Source organism: Lacerta agilis, chromosome 13, assembly GCF_009819535.1.
Source record: "Lacerta agilis isolate rLacAgi1 chromosome 13, rLacAgi1.pri, whole genome shotgun sequence".
NCBI lineage: Eukaryota > Metazoa > Chordata > Lepidosauria > Squamata > Lacertidae > Lacerta > Lacerta agilis.
The window spans coordinates 704554-723436 of NC_046324.1; the positions used below are offsets into that span (position 1 = coordinate 704554).

Genomic DNA, 18883 nt, shown 5'->3' on the forward strand with positions numbered 1-18883 from the left:
TTTGTAAAGATTTGATATTGTTGTCCCTCCAAGCAAAAAGGAAGCAGCGATCTAGCAGAGACTCCCAGAAGGTAATGGATAAACATAAAAACCGGCCTTACAGGAGATGTCTCCACTGTTGCATAGCACAGTCTGCCTGGAGCTGTCACCTGACACAGATGGATGTGGCTGCATCCGTGATCATGGAAGATGGGTGTCCATGCCCAGGGAGCCAATGGGCTGCCTTTAGGTGCTTAAGCAACCAGTATTGTATGGATGCTCACATCCTGAATGAAACTTGAAACATTTATCTTTTTTTTTAAAGTGTCATACATTAGCAAACAATTTCTTCTTCAAATGGACTCTTTTTGAATCGTGTTGCTGGCATCCAAGGAAGGTCTCATTTAGTTTCATATTCCATTCAATAATTCTGACATATTGCAAAGCAACAACTACACACACAAGATGAAGCCAACATACTCATGAAAAAGTAAAGAGGAAGCACATCACCAAGAATAAGGACACCTTCCTCCTCAAATGCATGACAGCAACCCCTGACTCTTGGCTCCCTTACCCTCTCTACAAAACCAGCTTCCTTCCTTTTCTTTTCATGCCCAGTCTTGGCTGAAAACTGGGGCATGATGACAATCACACATGTACAATAACTGTTCTCTAACAGTCTTATAGAAGGGCTCTGATACATATTTGTGGCTTCTGTATCCAAGTTGTCCATGATTAAACTACTCCTGATTTTATTCTTCTTGGTGGATTTTTGGCCTGGTATAACTAGAATAATTTCTGAAATTAGTTCTGGAATAGGAGCTTTAATATTCATTCACTGCATTTATACCCCACATTTTTTATCCAAGGAGCTCAAGGTAGTGCACATGGTTCTTCCCCTCCTCATTTATCCCCCACAAAAACCCTGTGAGGTAGGTTAGGCAGAGAGGTAGTGACTGGCTCAAGGTCACCTAATGAGTTTTGTGGCTGAGTGGATATTTGAACCCCCGTCTCTCCCTGGTCTTAGTCCAACACTCTAACCACTGCACCACACTGCCATGTGTGTTAAGCAGCATTTTATTCGGTTCCTTTGCATTGTTCCCACCCTTTGTGTTACTGATGCATGTCTTGCTAAAAAACTGCACAAAAAGCACTCCACAACGGCTCTGCTCAGCCTCCACCATCAAAGGCATATGCATCTGAATACCAGCTGCTGTGGATTATACAATCACCACACCAAATCGGGCTTCTGTGGGTTTTAAAAAAATCATTGTCTGCATGTGCATTGGTAATGTGGGACAGGGTAGGATTTTAAAAAGGACTGATGCTCACTCTGAATTCAGAAGAGAAACTTGTCCAAAGGGATGGAAGAGGAACAATGCATCCATTCTACTTTGGAAAGAAGACCAGGTAATTCAGAACTCCCAAACCAGGGGAGAAAGAAAGACAATCCTGGAAGCCTCTCTGGACAGAGGGCCAGGGCACCTATTACCATTTCACATGTGCCTAGCAAGTTCTCTTGCTATCATGACAGCATCCCATCGTATTGTGAATTTTCATGCTTTCTCCTAATAGCTGCTAGGGACATAGGGCAAAGAAACTTGCCAGGGCAAGTGGGAATTAAGCAGGACCAGCCCAAGGCCTTCAGACAGGCAGGCAGGAGGTCCCAGATTCAATCCGTGGCATCTTTTCTGATGATCTTCCTGAGGGGAGAAGTGATGGCTGCCCACAAGAAAACAGTTCATCCAACATAGAAAGCTGCCTTATATGGAGTCACATCATCATCCCAGGATTCCAGACATGGCTGCCTCCCAGCGGAGGCACTTTCAGGGTAGTGCGACCACTTCTGTCACACTGGGCACAGTGGCACTGGGGGGGGCACCACAACAATGATGTCAAACTGAGCATGGGAGGCGGGAGGGGCACCCAATTTTAGCATTGCACAGGGCACTGCTGAAACTTGAGAGGCCAAAGTATGCCACAGCTCCCGGCCCTTCTTGGAGGCACCAGGGGTTGAACCTGGGTCCTTCTGCATGTAAAGCAGATGTTCTACCATTGAGCTGCAGATGGAGCCCCCAAGATGGGGAAGGGGAGACTTCAAAAACAGAGCAAGGAGGACTGAGGGCATTCAGTGACCTTGAAATGCTGATTGAAAATATTACAGGGGGACAGGATGAGAAACTGGGGAGGAAGGACGGGGGACGGTGCAATTGGGTGACTGGAACACTGAACAGAAGCACCCTAAAGGAAATGTTTTGTTTAGGTATCCAGGATTTTTATACAGATGCAGTTTGAGGATAGTGTGTCAACCCTGAAACAAAAAGTAGCAGCAAAGTGATTTGTTTGTTATTGGACCCCCCCCCCCCCCCGTTATCGTGGGTGTTTAGGGTGATTCCAGATGCTGTTGGGCTCCAAATCCCATCACCCCCGTTGCATCCCAGTGAAGAAAGTGGCTAAAGAGATTTCACTCTCTGTCTGTCTGTCTCATAGTGCTACTACAGCAGCCATTCTCAGCAGGATGCCCTCCGGAAGCTGCTTGACTTCAGTCCCATCAGCCCCAGCCAGCATGGCCAAGAGGAAGGGATGATGGGAGTTGTGGTCCAACACAGATTCCCCATTCCTAGGGGAGACAGCTATATGGACCAAAAGGTGTACTGAAAATCCCCATATAAAAAGTAAAGGACCCTGACAGTTAAGTCCAGTTGCAGACGACTCTGGGGTTGTGGCACTCATCTTGCTTTACAGGCTGAGGGAGCTGGCATTTGTCCGCAGATAGTTTTTCCGGGTCATGTGACCAGCATCACTAAGATGTTTCTGGCGAAACCAGAGCAGCACACAGAAACACCATTTAACTTCCCGCCCAAGTGCTACCTATTTATCTACTTGCGCTTTTTGGCGTGCTTTCGAACTGCTAGGTTGGCAGGAGCAGGGACCAAGGAATGCGAGCTCACCGCATCATGGGGATTTGAACCGCTGACCTTCTGATCAGCAATTCCAAGAGGCTCAGTGGTTTACACCACAGCACCACCCACGTCCCTCCTAAAATCCCCATAGTCCTGTGATATCCCCAGTCTGTGAATTTGGGGTATCCTGCTCAAAGTGGGGCGGTTGGGTGTTGTGTCACAGTGCTGGCTGCGGCTGATGGGGGTTGTAGTCCAAAAGCACAGAGGCTGTCCTAGAGTCTTTTCTGTAAGGACTCCTTTACACACATTCGTCTGGCGAGCTGCTTTGGGTCCATCTAGGTAGGAAAGCTGCTTGAGAAGCACCACCACTGCAGCCTTAAATGAAGATGCTGGGGATTTTCACAGTGAAACAAGGCACAGACTCTGCAAAGTCCTCCTGGCTCATCTAGCAGCTACGGAAATGAATCAGGACATTATGAAAAACATAAGTGACTCTTCCTAAATGGAGGTTTTTCTTTTATCTGCTGATAATTCATTTAATGTCAGATGGAAGGAGGTCTCAGTGTGAGTGGGGCAAGACAGAAGACAGTCAAGGACACACTGCAGACTGCCATCTCCAGATTTATTCTGGCCCCTTGGAGGACCTTCGTTGTTGCCGAGACCGTCAATTTCAGAGCTCTTTTCACCACTTAAAAAGTCATTATAGGAGTTGTCTCCTGGTGAAACTCTTCTAACAGTGATTCCCACCGTTACTTTTCTATATACATAAGCAAAATACACCACCCAAAATAGGACTGCGCTTTTATTCATTTAGGATGTCCGTCTGGCCCCTGGAAGGTTGCGCACGAGGGAACTTGGCTCTTGGCATAAAAACCTCTCTGCTATAGGGCAAAACTGAGCAAATGAAGGGACACTGAAAGGAGGAGAAAGGGGGTCTTCTGATGGGCTCTACAATGGTGCTTTTGAAATGTTTCAATGGGGGGAACGTGCCAGAGCCTGTCAGGCCTTGACTTCTGTCAAGGTCAGGGGTCAGCAAACTTTTTCACCAGGGGGCCGGTCCACTGTCCCTCAGACCTTGTTAGGGGGCCAGACTGTATGTTGCCATGATTATGACCCACATTTTTGGCAAAACCGCTTATTGGGACCAGCCTCAACGTTGCCCAAATGTGACTTTTTGGGGGGGGGAGGTTCCCTCATACACCCACGCTGCTTCCTTTGCGTTTTACACTTTGACAGTTCTTATTTCTCTCGTAAGGTAAGGGGGGGGCTGAGGTATGCACTCCATTCCTGTCAGCCCTGGAGAGCGTGCGTGCATGCGTGGGTGAAGGGAGAAGCCATTGGCTACGCTAAGTCAGGCCGGCACCGCTCAAGCAAAAACCTTCTTTTCCCGTGTGAGGGAAGACGAGGCGGCAGCTTTTTACCTTCCATGGTTCGCACCGTGTAGCTAACGAGTGGCCTCCCCAGCAGAGCGCAGAAGTGCTTCGGAGTGCAGGCACCCAGTCGCTCCTTTCCTGATGTCAGTCGCTGGCAGTTCCATGGTGGAAATCCAAACTGTGGCTCCTTTCCCCCTCCCCCACCCTGGAAGAAAAGATTGCTGCGCACGTGATGGATAAGGAAGGGGCTTCTCTCGACCAGCCGCCCGCCTCACTTTTGACCCCCAAGCCTGGCTGAGTCACAAAATCCACCGTGAGCGCGCGCTATGCCGGCTGCCTGGATTTCCAGACCATCCGTGGGCCGGATCTAGAAGGCAATTGGGCCTGATCCGGCCCATGGGCCTTAGTTTGCCAACCCATGGTCAAGGTGAAGAGCCACCTCAAATAAATAAATAAGTAGGTAAATATGGTTTTTTGCTGCTAAGGATATCTCTAAACATCAGACCTGATATTTATGTCAGCAGAACCGTCTGACTGAGCAGATAGGACATTCTAGAAAAGTATTCATGCCTTATGATGGAAAAAGGGACTTCTGTAAAAATGCAACAATTGCAGCCCAGAGTAGGAAACAAATGAGCGGAAGAACACAGCGGAACACAGCGGAAGAAGACTGTTAGGAAGCCAAGCTGCTGCTGGTTCTCATTTAGTGATCTTTAGTACAGGTTGAGGCTCAGAGCGACAGTTCAAGCACAGTGCTCAGAATTTAGTCTTCTTTTCTGCAAACAGGAATCTTCTGGGCTTATCACTCTGGTAGGGAAATGAATTACATGAAGGTTTATTTCAAAAGAAAGGTGGAGAAAGATTTTTAGCTAATCTACCAAAGCAGTTCTGCACGAGGGCAATTGAAAAGGCAAGCTTTGCACCCTGGACAGTTCATCTTCAGCCTGGATTTTAATGTGAGCTGGGAAGAAACCAGGTGCTCTTTCCCAACTTCTCACCTGCCACAAAGTCCCTCCCTCCACTTCAGCACATCCCCTCCTCTTCACTGCTGTTCCAGCAGGGGCACCATGGGAAGGATGGAATCATAGAATCATGGAATTGTGGAGTTGGAAGGGACCCCAAGGATCATGTAGTCAAAGTCCCTGCATTGCAAAAATATGCAGCTGACTCATGAGGAGATCAAACCAGCAATTTTGGTGTTATCAGCACCACAAACTAACCAACTGAGCTAACGCAAACCTCTTTCCCTGCTCCCTTTTGCCTTGCATGCTGCTATGGTGTGACCCAGACACCAGGAGCACTGGAAAATATGAATTTCCCAGCGTTTCTGACCTTGCTAACTGCATTTCCCAGCCAGGTGCCTAATTTGCAGCTGAAGCTGTGTGCTGGGCACCAGAAAGGCACGGGGTGGGGGTGGAGAGGGCACATATCGATTTATCCCTCACCCCAAAATGGCAAATCCAAAATCTGGGCAGGTGGGAGGGATCTGGAGTCTTATTGCTGGAGTGGGGATCTGGCGGAAAGATTGGGCCCTGTTCCATCCCGGGTGACATTAAAGGGGTGCAAGTGCAACAGGGTCTGATTTGGACTGTGGCTGGGTTTGGATGAGCAGAGCTATTTCATGCAAGCTGAGTAGAGTTTACCTTTTGGTTTGGCTTGCATTCTGCTTCTTTTCCAGGACTGAAGTGAATTTGTTCATAGGTATTGTCTGCAGTGGAGACATTCCTTTTTGAGGAAAAGGCTTTGGAGAATGGATCAGGGCTCTTTTTGCATGGATTCACAGTATAGACATGTGCCTTAGAGGATCGCCCAGTCTTTGTAGAGATTTGATCGTAAGTCTCTTTGGGCTGTATTGGTGAAGACTGGGGAAGCTTTTCTGAATCGGGGTCATGGGTGATGCCCTTTGACCATCCAAAAGGAATCTGTTCATAAGTATTGCTTGCCTCATCAAGATCATCACCATGGAGGGGTGCTGTGGATTTAGGGTGTTTCATCTTAATGATCTGCCCATACTTGTTTCCCCTTGGCAAATCTGGCAAACTCTTGGAGTGGTTTGGCTCTCGAGGCTCCTTCTCAAACACAAGAGAGCTGGCATAGGCTACAAATGGAGACTGCGATCCCCGGAGTTCTGAGGAGGTCACAGGCTTATTAGGTAACTTAGGAGACAGCTTGGGAGGAGCTGAAGCAGGAGGGTTTAGCATTGCTTTCTTGGGTGTAGCAACAGAGGATGGACCACTGGTGGGGGCAGGGAATGCCAAACAGCTCTTGTCTTGGTCTCGGCTAATTATGGAGTAAGTAGTTTCTGGGTGGGAGTTTTCTGTGACTTTTTTGCCATATAGTCTATCAGATTGCTTAGTCAATGCAAACACGGTACTTGTTTTTTTCTTGTAGGGAGAGGCACTAACTGGGCCGGGTTCTTCAGGCTTTGGCAAATTGTCCACCAACACTTTGCACATGTCTTTTGGCACCTCCAGGCTCATGTTGTCTAACGGGTGTTTCTTCACTGCTGAATAAGCAATGCTTCCTTTGGTTCCAAAGTCTTCCTCAAAGGATTCTGCTATTAGCAAGCAGCTCTTGTCTGGCACCGGTGGGGCTGCTTCAGGGTCCTGGTGAGATGGAAAGGGGCAGGAAAGCAAGAAGAAATGGCTGAGATTAATGTCCAGTTCTTAAACAAGGATTTCAAGATGAGAGAGGACAGAACATCAGGCCATTGGCTCATCCATTCCACAGTGGCCAACTTGGATGCCTATGGGAAGCCCTCAGGCAGGACCTGAGCACTGCTCTCCACTTCTGATTTCCAGCAACTAGCATTTGGAGGCACATCACCCCCACAGTAGAGGCAGAACACAGCCATGCTGCCTCGCAGTCACGAGGGGTGGAGGAAACGTTTGATTCAGTTTACATTTAAAGGTGAACCTACATAAAGAATTTCACTGGCTGCCAGCTATGTTCCTGGTTTTGGTGTGTGAAGCCCTATATAGCTTGGGATCAGGATACCTGAAAGATGGCCTCACCCCTTCTATACCTAGTTGATCACTGGGCTCTTCAGGTGCGGGTGACCAGCAGATGCCATCTTACCAGGAGATCCATTCTGCACAACGTAGGAAGCAGGCCTTTTGTGTGGTCGCACCTCCTCTTTGGAATTCCCTCCCCTTGAATATTAGGCACTGTCTCTCTTACCTTTTCGGCACCTACTGAAGACCTTCCTCTCCCAACTTTTAAGTGGAGAGAGGGTTTGCCTCTTTTAGTAATTGGTCTATTTAAAGCCATTTAAACTACTAAAAACCACCGTCACAAAACCCTGCAGCATCTTTCTAACAGTAGCCACTCAGAGCTTTTTCCTCAAGAAAAATCTACCTCTGGGCACAGATTCCGGTTCTCCCTTGACAAAGACTTCTGCTGCTCCTGAAGCTTTTTCCTGGGTGTCACTGGCCGGGGGCTGCTGTCTTCTTTTGCTGGCCTGGTGGCTGGTGAGCTGCCAGACACTTCTCTGGTCAGCTCCGAAGTGCTGCTTGTAGAGCTTTGCTGGAAAGCTCTTGGCTGATGCACAGAGATTTCATCATAGATGCTTCTTTCCTCTTGCTATCAGGATGTGGAAAAGAAATAACAAGCGGGATAACAGTAGTTAGATTTGCAAGAGGATTTGGAGGAAAAATGGAATGCTGAACTAGATGGACCTTTGCTCCAGGAAATACGTCACTTCAGTTTCTCTCAACTTTTCATTTCCCCAGCCTTAAATGTTAGCACATGGAGTTTGCAGGCAGCTGTAGAAGTTAAATGAATCCTTGCCTGGAGCACCCCTGCAGTTGGAAGAATACAAGGCCCAGTGTCCCTCGACCCTCATAACCTCCTTGCCCACCCCACACCCCTCAAACCCCACCCCCACCCCAGGCCTGCCTGCACCCTGCCAGCCACACCCTTCCCAACCACCCCAATACCCCCAGGGCCTGCTCCTTCCCAGGGTCTCCTTATTGTTTTTATTCAGCATGGCAGCTGGATGGGTGGCTGCCAGGGGCTGCCAGGCCGGAGCGTCAAAGCCTCCCATGGTGGCACTGGCAGTGTCAGCAGTGGTGGCCCCTTTGTGCCACTCCCCCTTTCTCTTCCCTCAGGCCTGGCGCAAGACTTTCCCCTCTTTCCCTCCACCCACCTTCTCCAACTCTGGCAAAGGAGGTGGCAGAGGAGGAGGAGGAGGAGGAGGAGGAGGAGGCCTCACTTGGCAACTCTCTCTCCCCCCGCTTCCCCCAACACCGAGCCATTTGCAGTTAGCGTATCTCTATGAAGATGGGAATTTGGGACTCTGCACGAGAAAGTGAGAAGCTGTGGTGGCTTAAGGGTTTTTGTGACGGTCCCGGCATTTGGGGGGCAGTTGGAGACTATGCCCTAGACTTGTGTTTTCTAGTCCAACCTTCAGGATCAAACTCCAATAACAAAGATAATAAAACATAAAAACAACAAAGATCAAGCATGAAAATGCACCCCAACCCCCCAATAAAACCCAGCAAAATCCTGCAAATTATATCAGAAAGTTAAAATAAAACGTGTTGAAACATCTGGGCACATAAAGGGGTGCTTATCCAATTTTAGGGTACCACCACGTCCAGATGAACTGGATTGCTGATCACATTGCTATACTTGGCTAAAAGCAACAGGATGACTCTATCTGTGGTTGCTTTTGGCAAAATGTAATGCTCAGATCTGCAATTCAGTTCACAGGATGACTATAGGAAGGATTATATTTTTGAAACAGAGTCTCTAATGCTTGACTCACATTTGAACAGGCTGTAGTCAGATTTTCTCCGAAAGGCTCTATCTTGGAAGTCTGGTAGTAACTTATGAGCTCCGCAAGGCTTGGATGGGTCTGGGTGTCCCCTGATATGACATAACATCCATTCCGTTGACAACTGATGACAAAATGGCGGCATCGATCTTTTCCCCTGCAGTCAAAAGAAGTGCCCCTTTTAGGACTAGGCAAAGAAGAATTTCCACTGGTCTAGGAGTGAAGGCAAGGGGAGCAGATCTGGGCGCATCATTAGCGACAGGTGCTGTACCCTCAGGCAGCTTCAGAGAACATGATTCATGTCCTCGATTGTGACTGGGGCAACTCAGCTTCATGCACAGCCTGCAAACAGGGCTTGACCAGGGATGCTTCCAATGTCCTCCTCATTTAAAATTTCAACCTGAATTAGCAAAGCACTTAACCTCAGTCACATCCACACCATACATTTAAAATATATATTTTAATAATAATAATAATTTTATTATTTATATCTTGCGCATCTGCCTGGGTTGCCTCAATACAATAGAAATGTTTGAGAGATTCAGAAAGGAACAATAGCTTTCTTGTTTGACATTGTATGGTCCACAACTCAATACACCATACATGTAAAGCAAGTATAATATCAGATGCCAAATAAAGTAAAAGTAGAAAGGATATCTAGCGGTAAACAAATTTCCATACCAAAATCAAACGTAATAAATTAACATCACAAGGTTCTGCATAGCACATGAGGGTTTACCTTATTATTTCAATACATTGGAAAAAGACTCCATTTCTCGTGGGAGAGGTGACTGTGTCGCCTGCGCTCTCGGCTTCTCATCATATATTTAATTCTTTTAAGCAGAGCAGCACCAGTAGCCTGAATACTGACCTTCTGTATAAGAAGGAGACCTCTTCATGGAAAGTCACCACAGAAGGGCTGAATTCAGACAGAGCATTTGAGAAAAGAGATGGACAGAGCCCGTCATAAGGCTTTGGGTGTGCAATAAACGGTTTTCATCTGACAACAAATGAGCCACAATGACAGAAGCCACCATGCAGAGACTCATCAAGGGCCTTCGACACACTAACACGTCTGAATTTGCATGAGTGTCTCTTTCACCATTTGTGGTATGACTAGCAAACTATCTGAATGGTCTCGATTAGCACCAGGAGTCAGTTTTCTCTGAACAACTGGCTGTATAAGAAGAAGAAGAAGAGTTTGGATTTGATATCCCGAAGGGGTCTCAAAGCGGCTCACATTCTCCTTTCCCTTCCTCTGTGAGGTGAGTGGGGCTGAGAGACTTCAGAGAAGTGTGACTAGCCCAAGATCACCCAGCAGCTGCATGTGGAGGAGCGGAGACGCGAACCCGGTTCACCAGATTACGAGTCTACCGCTCTCAACCAATACACCACACTGTATAAGGTCTAGGGTTGCTCTTTTGCCACAGAAAGTGATGCTTTGAAGGGGAGCCAGGCTCCACAATAGGAATGTCACTCCTGTTGTCACTGGGCTGCAACTGCCAGCAATCTTGGCCCATGGTCCTGCTGGCTAAGGCTGTTGGGAGCTGGAGTCCAACATCACCTAGAGGCCACCCCTGCTCTGCAACAAAATTGGCAGCACCAAAGCTTCAAGGGTCTCACAGTTGTGGGGCGGAGGTGTCCATGCCATGTCCTGGCCATGCCGAGGACATCACAAATGGCACCCTGAGAGGAGAAGGCACTTTCCCCACAAAGTGATGGCTACCAACTCAGAAGGCTGTAAAAAGATTAGGCAAATCCATGGAGAATAAGGCTATCAATGGCTCCTAGCCACACCAGTCACCATACAGTTTTTCAGAAGGTGGCTGAAAGAAGGCAGAAATAGTTCTTGCTGAATCTCTACTGACATAGAGTTCCACAGGGCAAGTTGCCAGTGGGAAGCTGCCATATCCCATATATTTACCAAACAATCTCTTAAGGTTGGTAGACCAGGATCCATCCCCACCCCAGTTAAGAACCTATGGTCAAAATAATAATTTCAGTGTCATCAGAGCCAAACAATATCACCAATGGATCTCACCACCTGCAGAAATTGATTCAAAATCAACTCAGAGTAAATCTACTGAAGTTAATGGACATGCCTAACTTAGTTCTGCTCATTTCAGCAGGTCTATTCTGAGTAGAACTTGATTCAATTCAGTCTTAGGAGGGACAACTGAGAGAGATGTATTGCATTTCCTCCTGACTGCAGTCAGTGGCCTCAAATTACATGCATCTCTGGAATTCGTTCCCGGTTGCCCCATCATTCCTTCTCTTTCCAGTGCTCAGGTGACACACGCTGCTCCCTAAGTAGTCTACCTAGGAGCATCTACACACAATAGAGAAAGCTTTCAGGAGGCCTGAAGGGTCCCAGGGCTTTCAGAAGAACACCAGATTTGTATAGAGGCAGCAACCCTTGGGGTGGCAATCCACCCAAACCACCCCATGGGGACTGGGTGGCCACAGAAAGCGGACTGCCTATTGGAGGAGAATGGCAGAGAGCGAGAGCAGCGATTCTATCTGTCCACTACATGATGTTCTTCTGGAACAGAACAAACAAACTAACAAACACCTAGCATAAGACAATTTGAAAATGGTGGCATTTTCCAGCCCAAAGAGACAATCTAAACTCAAAAGCTTACCTGTAGGAGAGGATGTATCCAAACGATCTCTCATTTAATCGGATGAGAAAACTGCCAAAGCTTTTTTCTTTCAGCTGCTCTTCAGTTTGCCTGTACAAAGGACAGCTTCTTTTATAATGTCCCAGCCTCATTTGGTACAGAAGTAGAGGTTAGACATGAAAGATTCTGTCAGTTTTAGTTTTTTCTCCATTTCTAATTTTTCCAATTGTAAATTCAGTTCTCAACATCTCCACATCAGTTTGCATTTTTTAAAAGTCCTCAAGAAAAGTGGGTCTCATAAATCCTTTTCCGAGGATCTATTCACTAACCCACAGCAACCCTATCATGGACTCTACTGTTAAGCACATTTTCTTTTTTTAATAAAAAGAGAAAGGCACAAAACCAACAGCCTCCCATCAATCCCAAATCATGTAGCTCAGAAGACAGTGGCAATTAACTAAAACATTCATTTCAGTGCTTTTCTCCTTACTTCCTTGTAATGAATCCATGGAACCATTCTGGCAAGCTGCTGTCCTGTAACATAAGAGGAACTTGCGTCTGCAGAAACCATCTCAGCACCAGGTCCTTGAGCATCTCAGAGGGCTGGTTCTCAATTTCCAGGCTGGGTTCCATCCCTCGAGCAAATTGCTGGTGCCTATTATTTATCCAGAGATGGAAATAGCTGAAAGGGGGAGGGGAGGAAAGGAAGCAAAGGAAGAGTTGCGTGGTCTGTATTATAGCCTTCTAGAGATCTCATTTGCTTACAGCTTTCTTTTCCAAAGAGTTAAAATATAAACAGAGGATCATGTTTCCTCAGTGGCAGGGATGGCATGCAACTTTACTTTGGGGCAACTCATGTGACTTTCAAATTGTCTGACAGAGCAGGAACCTCTAGCTATTGTATTTTGTTGCATTTTTATCCCACCTTTTTCTCCAAGGAGCTCCAGGTGACACATACAGCTCTCCTACTCCTTATTTAATTTCCTTTTTTTTTTTATAAGAATTTATTGGCATTTTTCTATAACAAACATATACCCACACCCACACCTACAATAAACAAATGCAAAACAAATAAAACAAATACAAACAATGTCAAGCTTTCTTATTGCATCTTTCTAGGAAAAAAAAAAAATTTCTAATTCCATATCTTGACTTTTGACTTCCCCTGCCTTTTCACCTTCGAGTTTGTATCCTTAGTCTATTTTATAACCATTTCTCCTACAAAAAAAACATTAACTACAATTGTATAATTACATTCAATTATATCTTCAACAGTTGCTAAAAATGCATCATCATAATAATACCTCACCGTTTAATCTTCTAAATCCATAAACTTAATCCACTTAAATTCACTTTGCTTATACTCCACCTCATAAATCTTCTCAAATCATTCACATCTAATCTATCTCTTCTATCCTTAAGGTTGCTGCTAATAACATAAAAACTTGAAATATCTCCTTTCATGTTCCAATAAGAAATATAACAAAAAGTTGTTGACAGTATTCACCCTCCGATTTCAATTTACCATATCAGGCTGCTTAAAGTTTTACTTAATGCTTCACCCCACACCCCCTCTGTCCATTATTCTTCTCCTAATGGCATCAGCACTGAACTTCCATATCTCTTCCCTCTCCAAGCGTCCACAGATCCCGGCACAGTCCAAACCTCTCCTTGCCGCGAGTTCAGAGGTGTCCATCTCATCCTCTCTCAGCTTCTTCGGTTCTTTGTAACATTCCTTTTCTTCTTGTGAATACCTTAATTCTCTGTCCCTGGCCCCCGAGCTCACACCTCGGGGACTGGATATACGAAATCTTAACGTCGCCTTGGGGCTGCCACCCCCAAAAAGCGAATTTCTTCTCCGAAGTAGCTCATTCATTTCACTCCATCTTTGCATCCATCCTCTCAGCTCTTTGGCAAGGCTTTCTTCCAAAGTATCAAAAGTTTTGTAAGCCTCCTCTGTGGGCATTTGGTTCCATTTCAGACCCCCACACAAGACTTTGACTTTTCTATAAAGCAGTTCCACCTTCAAGGCAGTGAGTCTCTGTTTGTCCGTTAGTCCAGAGTTCAGTGCCAGTTCAAGGACGAAACCCAGCATACTGGCAGAGGAGGAGGAAACGGGTGTCATATTTCTACTCCTCTCTTTGTTCATCGCCATTTTCCTGAACTGGAGCGCAAATACCGCAACTTTAAAAGGAGATATTTTCCTCTAGTTAACTTCCCAAAAGAAAAGTTTGCCAGTCTCCTGTGTCAATTTTAAATACATTGTAACCAGTTCTGTAGCAGCAATCAGTCAAATTGGTTAGATTCTTGAGCTCAAAGGGAGGGAGGGCAGGCTGCCATTCTCCTTCCCCCCGGATCGTTCCAAAAGCACGATTTCTGATCAAATTCTTTACTCACGACCACCGGGTTCTTTTAGCTCCATTCTTCACAGGTAGAACTTGGACGCTCACCGCGGGCTCTGTCGCCGCATTTGCATCCCGGTTGGGGCATGTCCCCGAAGCCCGGCTCCGTTTGCCCTTCACCCCCACTCCCCCTTTACAGGGGGGGCAAGGGAAGGGTTCAGAGCCTCCGCGGGCGCAGCCGGGGAGCCCAGGGTGCGGGACGCTCTTCCCGCACCCCAACCGGAGCCGCGCGCTGCGGTAGCGCGGCTCCTAACCCCCGGGATGGACAAGGCGCTTCGGACCCGAAGCAGCCTTCGACCACCCGACGATGGCGTCGCCGCCGGAACCTTATTTAATTTCCACAACAACCCTGTGAGGTCACCCAGTGAGCTTCACCGCTGAGTGGGGAATCAAACTCTGGTCTCCCAGGTCACAATCCAACACCCTAACCATTGCACTTCACTGTTAGCAGAGGTCCAGCAGCTCTTCTTGTTAACCTAGTGATCCAATCAACGCCAATGCACCCCGTGCCAAATCCTGGCAATGCACTAACAAGGCCCACTTGTGACCCCCAGCAGCTGTTATTCAGAAGCAAATCAGCTGCAACCCAGCCACCATGGCTGTGGTCATTAGGGATGCGGGGAGAAATTGGATTCCGTTCTCATTTAAAGGTGGATCTACATAAAGAATGGAAAGAATCGTACCAGCTGGCGAGCTAAGGTCAGGGTGCTGGCTTTGGGTGTGTATCACTTGGAACTGGAAGTAGCGTCTCATCCCTTATACTGCATATCCAATTGATCAGTGAGCGCTGCAAGTGAGCATGTCCTGCAGATGCTGTCCATCTATGCAATGTCGGAATTGGGCCTTTTGTGTGGTGGGCGGCTCCTCCCCTTGGGAATCCCCTCCCTGTGAATATTAGGCAGGTGCCATCTTTGTTGCCTTTAAGCATCTACCGAAGATCTTCCTCTTCCAGCAAGCCTTTTAAGTTGGGATCTTTCCTAGTCCAGATCCATACTGGAATTGTTTGTAAGATGTTACTCATCATTGCCAGCCCAGGGCTCCATTGGGCAGAAGGCTGGGGTGTAAATTTAATAAGCAAACAAAGAACAAACAAGCAATATTAGGGTGGATAACATTTTCCAGGACCCTCCAGGGGCCACATGCCAACATGGGCATGGCCAATTTTTCATTCTATTTTTTAAAAAGTACAGTAGATGGGGTTGTCACAAAAACCTTTAGACATCATAGAGTCAAAGCAGGAAGAGTCAAAATTTTGTTTTTTAAAATATAATTTTGAGGGTTTCTTTGGTGACCCACAGAAACCTTGTGTGTGTGTACGAGGAGTGGCTGAGCTTCATGCTCCGGCACCAGGGGGGTGGAGAGTGGGGGAGGGGGCGCCGCCTGCAGGGGCATGGCACTCAGCATGGGCGGGGGGACGCAGCCACGATGGCACCCCACTGGGATTGCGCTGCTGGGGGCAATGCACCCCCCCACTCCTCTTCCTCCGCGAGTGTGCACAAGTGCGCATGCGTGGCTCACAGCCTGTTGTTTTGCCAACTCTGATGTAGTAACACTTAGAGAGGTTACAGGTAGGTAAAAAATAAAATAATTCCTTCCAGTAGTCTTAGTTAGTAGACTTAGTAGACTTAGTTGGTCTCTAAGGTGCTACTGGAAGGAATTAATTTTTTTTGGACTTGGAGAGGTGTTCAGACAGTCCCAACTAGTGGCCACTAAGAGGAACATCATACTGCCAAGGGCCATTTTTTTTGCACCCCGCTCCTGAAATGCACCTCCTAGGTCTAGAAAACTGGCAAAACGTGCATTTCAACTCATTTTCAGCAGGCACAGGAGGAAAAAACTTAGTTTGCTCACTTCCTCTCGTTCTGCACAGCTGTTAAAAGTGTGCACAAAATAGCATGCATCCTCCAGAACTCCTTCTCAGGCTGGATGGCAAAGACAGGGGTGTGTGGAGTTGGCAGGCCACTAAGCAAAGTGTTTGTATTTGGCCAGGCTCAAGATGGGAATGTTGGAGGCTGTAGCAGATGCTCCAATGAGGCTCGGTTTGGTGCTGCTGTGCAGGTTGCAGGTTACCCCAAGGCCTGCTGGAGTGATGGAGCAGACAGTGGTTGATTTCCCCATCTCTGTAAATATAAAGCCCAACCACTGCTCAGTTCTGTCTCCATTGTAGCCAAAACATCCATATAGTTTGAAAAGGTATATTAGCTTTTCTGTTCTCCTGATCATCCCACCCCCTTCAAAATGGAAACAGGCAATGTATCTGCATTTGAATAAAGTCCGTTACACTTTTTTGCATGGTGTTCCTTCATTTGCAAATCTGCTAAAAATAGGGAAAACACCAACTCTTTTCCTTCTTTTCTTATTAGATGAGGCAGTGTGGGCCCAGTACTGCAGATTGACCCTGTCTGTGCACGGCACGGCACCCCAGAGGCAAGGGCCCCAAACTGCTTCAGGGGAGAGATGGGAAACAGGGCTCATGCCATCAGCTCTGCTGAAAGGCCAGCTCTGACAGGCAACTTCTACCTCCGAACTGTTTCCATTTCATCCAGATATTATAAGAACTACTTATTTGACTTTGGGGATTGGTTTTCTTTTTCCCTCCCAGGTCCTTTTTCCTTTTGTGTTGTGCCTTCTAGATTGTCAGCCTGTTGGCTGGGACTGCCTTATTTTAACTGATTGCTTGTAACCTCCTCTGGAAGCTTAGTTGGGTGAAGAGAGTGACAGGAGTAATCTAAATCAGCAAATAAATGCCACAGAGTGCCATGAAGCCTCTTTCAAGAGAAAGGTGTACGGGGGCAAAAGGAGACCCTGATAGGGATCACCCGCAACTTTTCTACTACTAATCTGATTAGGCGAGCGATGAGGAGGAAATGGGGGCTTTGACCCTTCCTCCAGCACATTTCCCCTCAACCTACTTCCTCTCCCTTCCCCCATTATCTGTAAAACATCTGGATTGAGACTGCCTCACCCCCTGCATACCCAACCGATCTCTGCACTCTGCTGGAGAAGGCATCTTGCAGATCCTATAGCAGGGGTAGGCAACCTAAGGCTCATGGGCCACAAGCGGCCCGCGGGGGTCGTTTAACCGGCCCATGAGCTGCCCGCTTGGCGAGTCCCCATGCTCTACGCTAAACCGGCACATCGTGGTGCAGGGACTCGGTTCTGGAAATCGCGTCTGCACGGACACTGGAAATTGTGGGTGCGCGTGCTCACACACACGTGCAATCTGGCCCACAGAGGGATCTCCACTGGAGTGAACCGGCCCAGGCGAGGTAAACCTTGCTGACCCCTGTCCTATAGTATCAGGAAGTCTGTTCTACATGATGCTGCTGCAACTGAGTGTGGTGGCCCCCACCCTTTGCAGTTCATTTTAACGAATGTGTAATGCTCATTGTACAGTCCATGAGCTCTCATTAAAATATTGTGAAACCCAGCTTTTGGTTGTCATGTGGTGGTGGTTTTAAAAGAAGAAGAAACAACGCCTGTCCCTCATGAATTCAGAGCTATGCTTGGAAACAGGATGTAGAAGCAAACAAGCATGAGGACTTCTGTTTCAGTGTATCTGAAGAAGTGTGCATGCACACGAAAGCTCATACCAAGAACATACTTAGTTGGTCTCTAAGGTGCTACTGGAAGGAATTTTTTTATTTTTTATTTTGTTTTAAGCATGAAGATTGGCAGTCAGTAAGCAAGTCCAGATCCTCGGTGCTGCCAGCTCTGCATTTTGATATATTTAGACCTGTTGCTGTTGGTTGAATTATGACATTACAAGGTTAGGAATTACAGTGGAACATTATGCAAATAATTCCTTTGGCCCTGCATAAGTTGCTAAAGGAAAAATGCAAATTGGTCTCTGCTAGAAGGAATATAGCCAGCTGGAAAATATGCAAACCGCCAGGACTGCTTTCAATTCATTGTCTGACTATTGGATACTCTAGCCACCAGCATATCCAAATTTCAGACAATGGGAGCAGCATTGAAGGTTTACATACTTTCAAACCAGCTTAGAGTCGATAGAGTCCATGATTCCTGGGTATTGCACTGAAGGCTTTGCCTGGAGGTGAACAGGTTCATCTCTCTTTCCCTGGATCAGGGATGGGGAACGTCTCATGGGCTCCACCTTCCACCACGTTCTGCAAGTAGGGACAATGATCAGGGATGGTGGGAGTTGTTGTCCATCATTTCATATCACCATCATCACCTTTGCTATGACAAATCTCGATTAATGCCGTTGGATCTGGAGTTCTCTTCCTGCCACCATAAGGACTCTTTCCAATGGCAAAATGGGTAGGAATTCTGCTTCTGGGCCGGCAGAGGCATCCTGAGTAGGTCCTTACAGTTCTAAGAAGCCAAACGGGATGAAGGCCATGAGATCTCTTTGCAGGAGATGCCCCTGAGACGTCGCTGAGGAAAGGAAGAATCAGCACAAAAAACATAAGACTCAAATGGGGGGAAAGGCAAATGGTCTTCTCCAGTGCTTGCTTTCTTTAAAGAAAAAAAGGTGCCAATACTCACCATGAAGTTGTTACAGTAAGTGCCACACTTTTAACCTGGGGGGGGGTTGCTGGTACCGAGAACCCTTGAGTACCCCCAGAAAAAAGTACTGGTCTTCTCCCCTTCATTTTTCTTCACACAGGAAAGGAAAGAGAGCTGAAGAAGTCTGCATGCACACAAAAGCTCATACCAAGAACAAACTTAGTTGGTCTCTAAGGGTGGCGCTGTGGGTTAAACCACAGAGCCTAGGGCTTGCTGATCTGAAGGTTGGTGGTTCGAATCCCCATGACGGGGTGAGCTCCCGTTGCTTGGTCCCAGCTCCTGCCCACCTAGCAGT

General features: G+C 47.1%; 1 protein-coding gene across 1 annotated transcript; it reads right to left on the minus strand.

Moving 5' to 3' along the window:
• Positions 1 to 5874: 5874 nt before the first annotated feature.
• SH2D7 (SH2 domain containing 7) lies at positions 5875 to 12286 on the minus strand. The gene is made up of 5 exons (XM_033167593.1): positions 12144 to 12286; positions 11675 to 11764; positions 9024 to 9189; positions 7613 to 7837; positions 5875 to 6861 (listed from the first exon to the last, which is right to left on the minus strand). Exons 1-5 carry the CDS (start codon positions 12284 to 12286, stop codon positions 5875 to 5877), a joined length of 1611 nt encoding a protein of 536 aa, XP_033023484.1.
• Between the last annotated feature and the right edge of the window lie 6597 nt (positions 12287 to 18883).

Bases quoted from the DNA above. Each gene is read 5' to 3' on its own strand.
- SH2D7 (XM_033167593.1), bottom strand. From the start codon at position 12,286: ATGGAACCCAGCCTGGAAATTGAGAACCAGCCCTCTGAGATGCTCAAG. The intron at 9,190-11,674 runs GTAAGCTTTTGA...TTTTGACTGCAG, and splicing joins GGATACATCCTCTCCTACAG to GGGAAAAGATCGATGCCGCC. The intron at 6,862-7,612 runs GTAGATTTTTCT...CCATCTCACCAG, and splicing joins ACCGGAATCTGTGCCCAGAG to GACCCTGAAGCAGCCCCACC.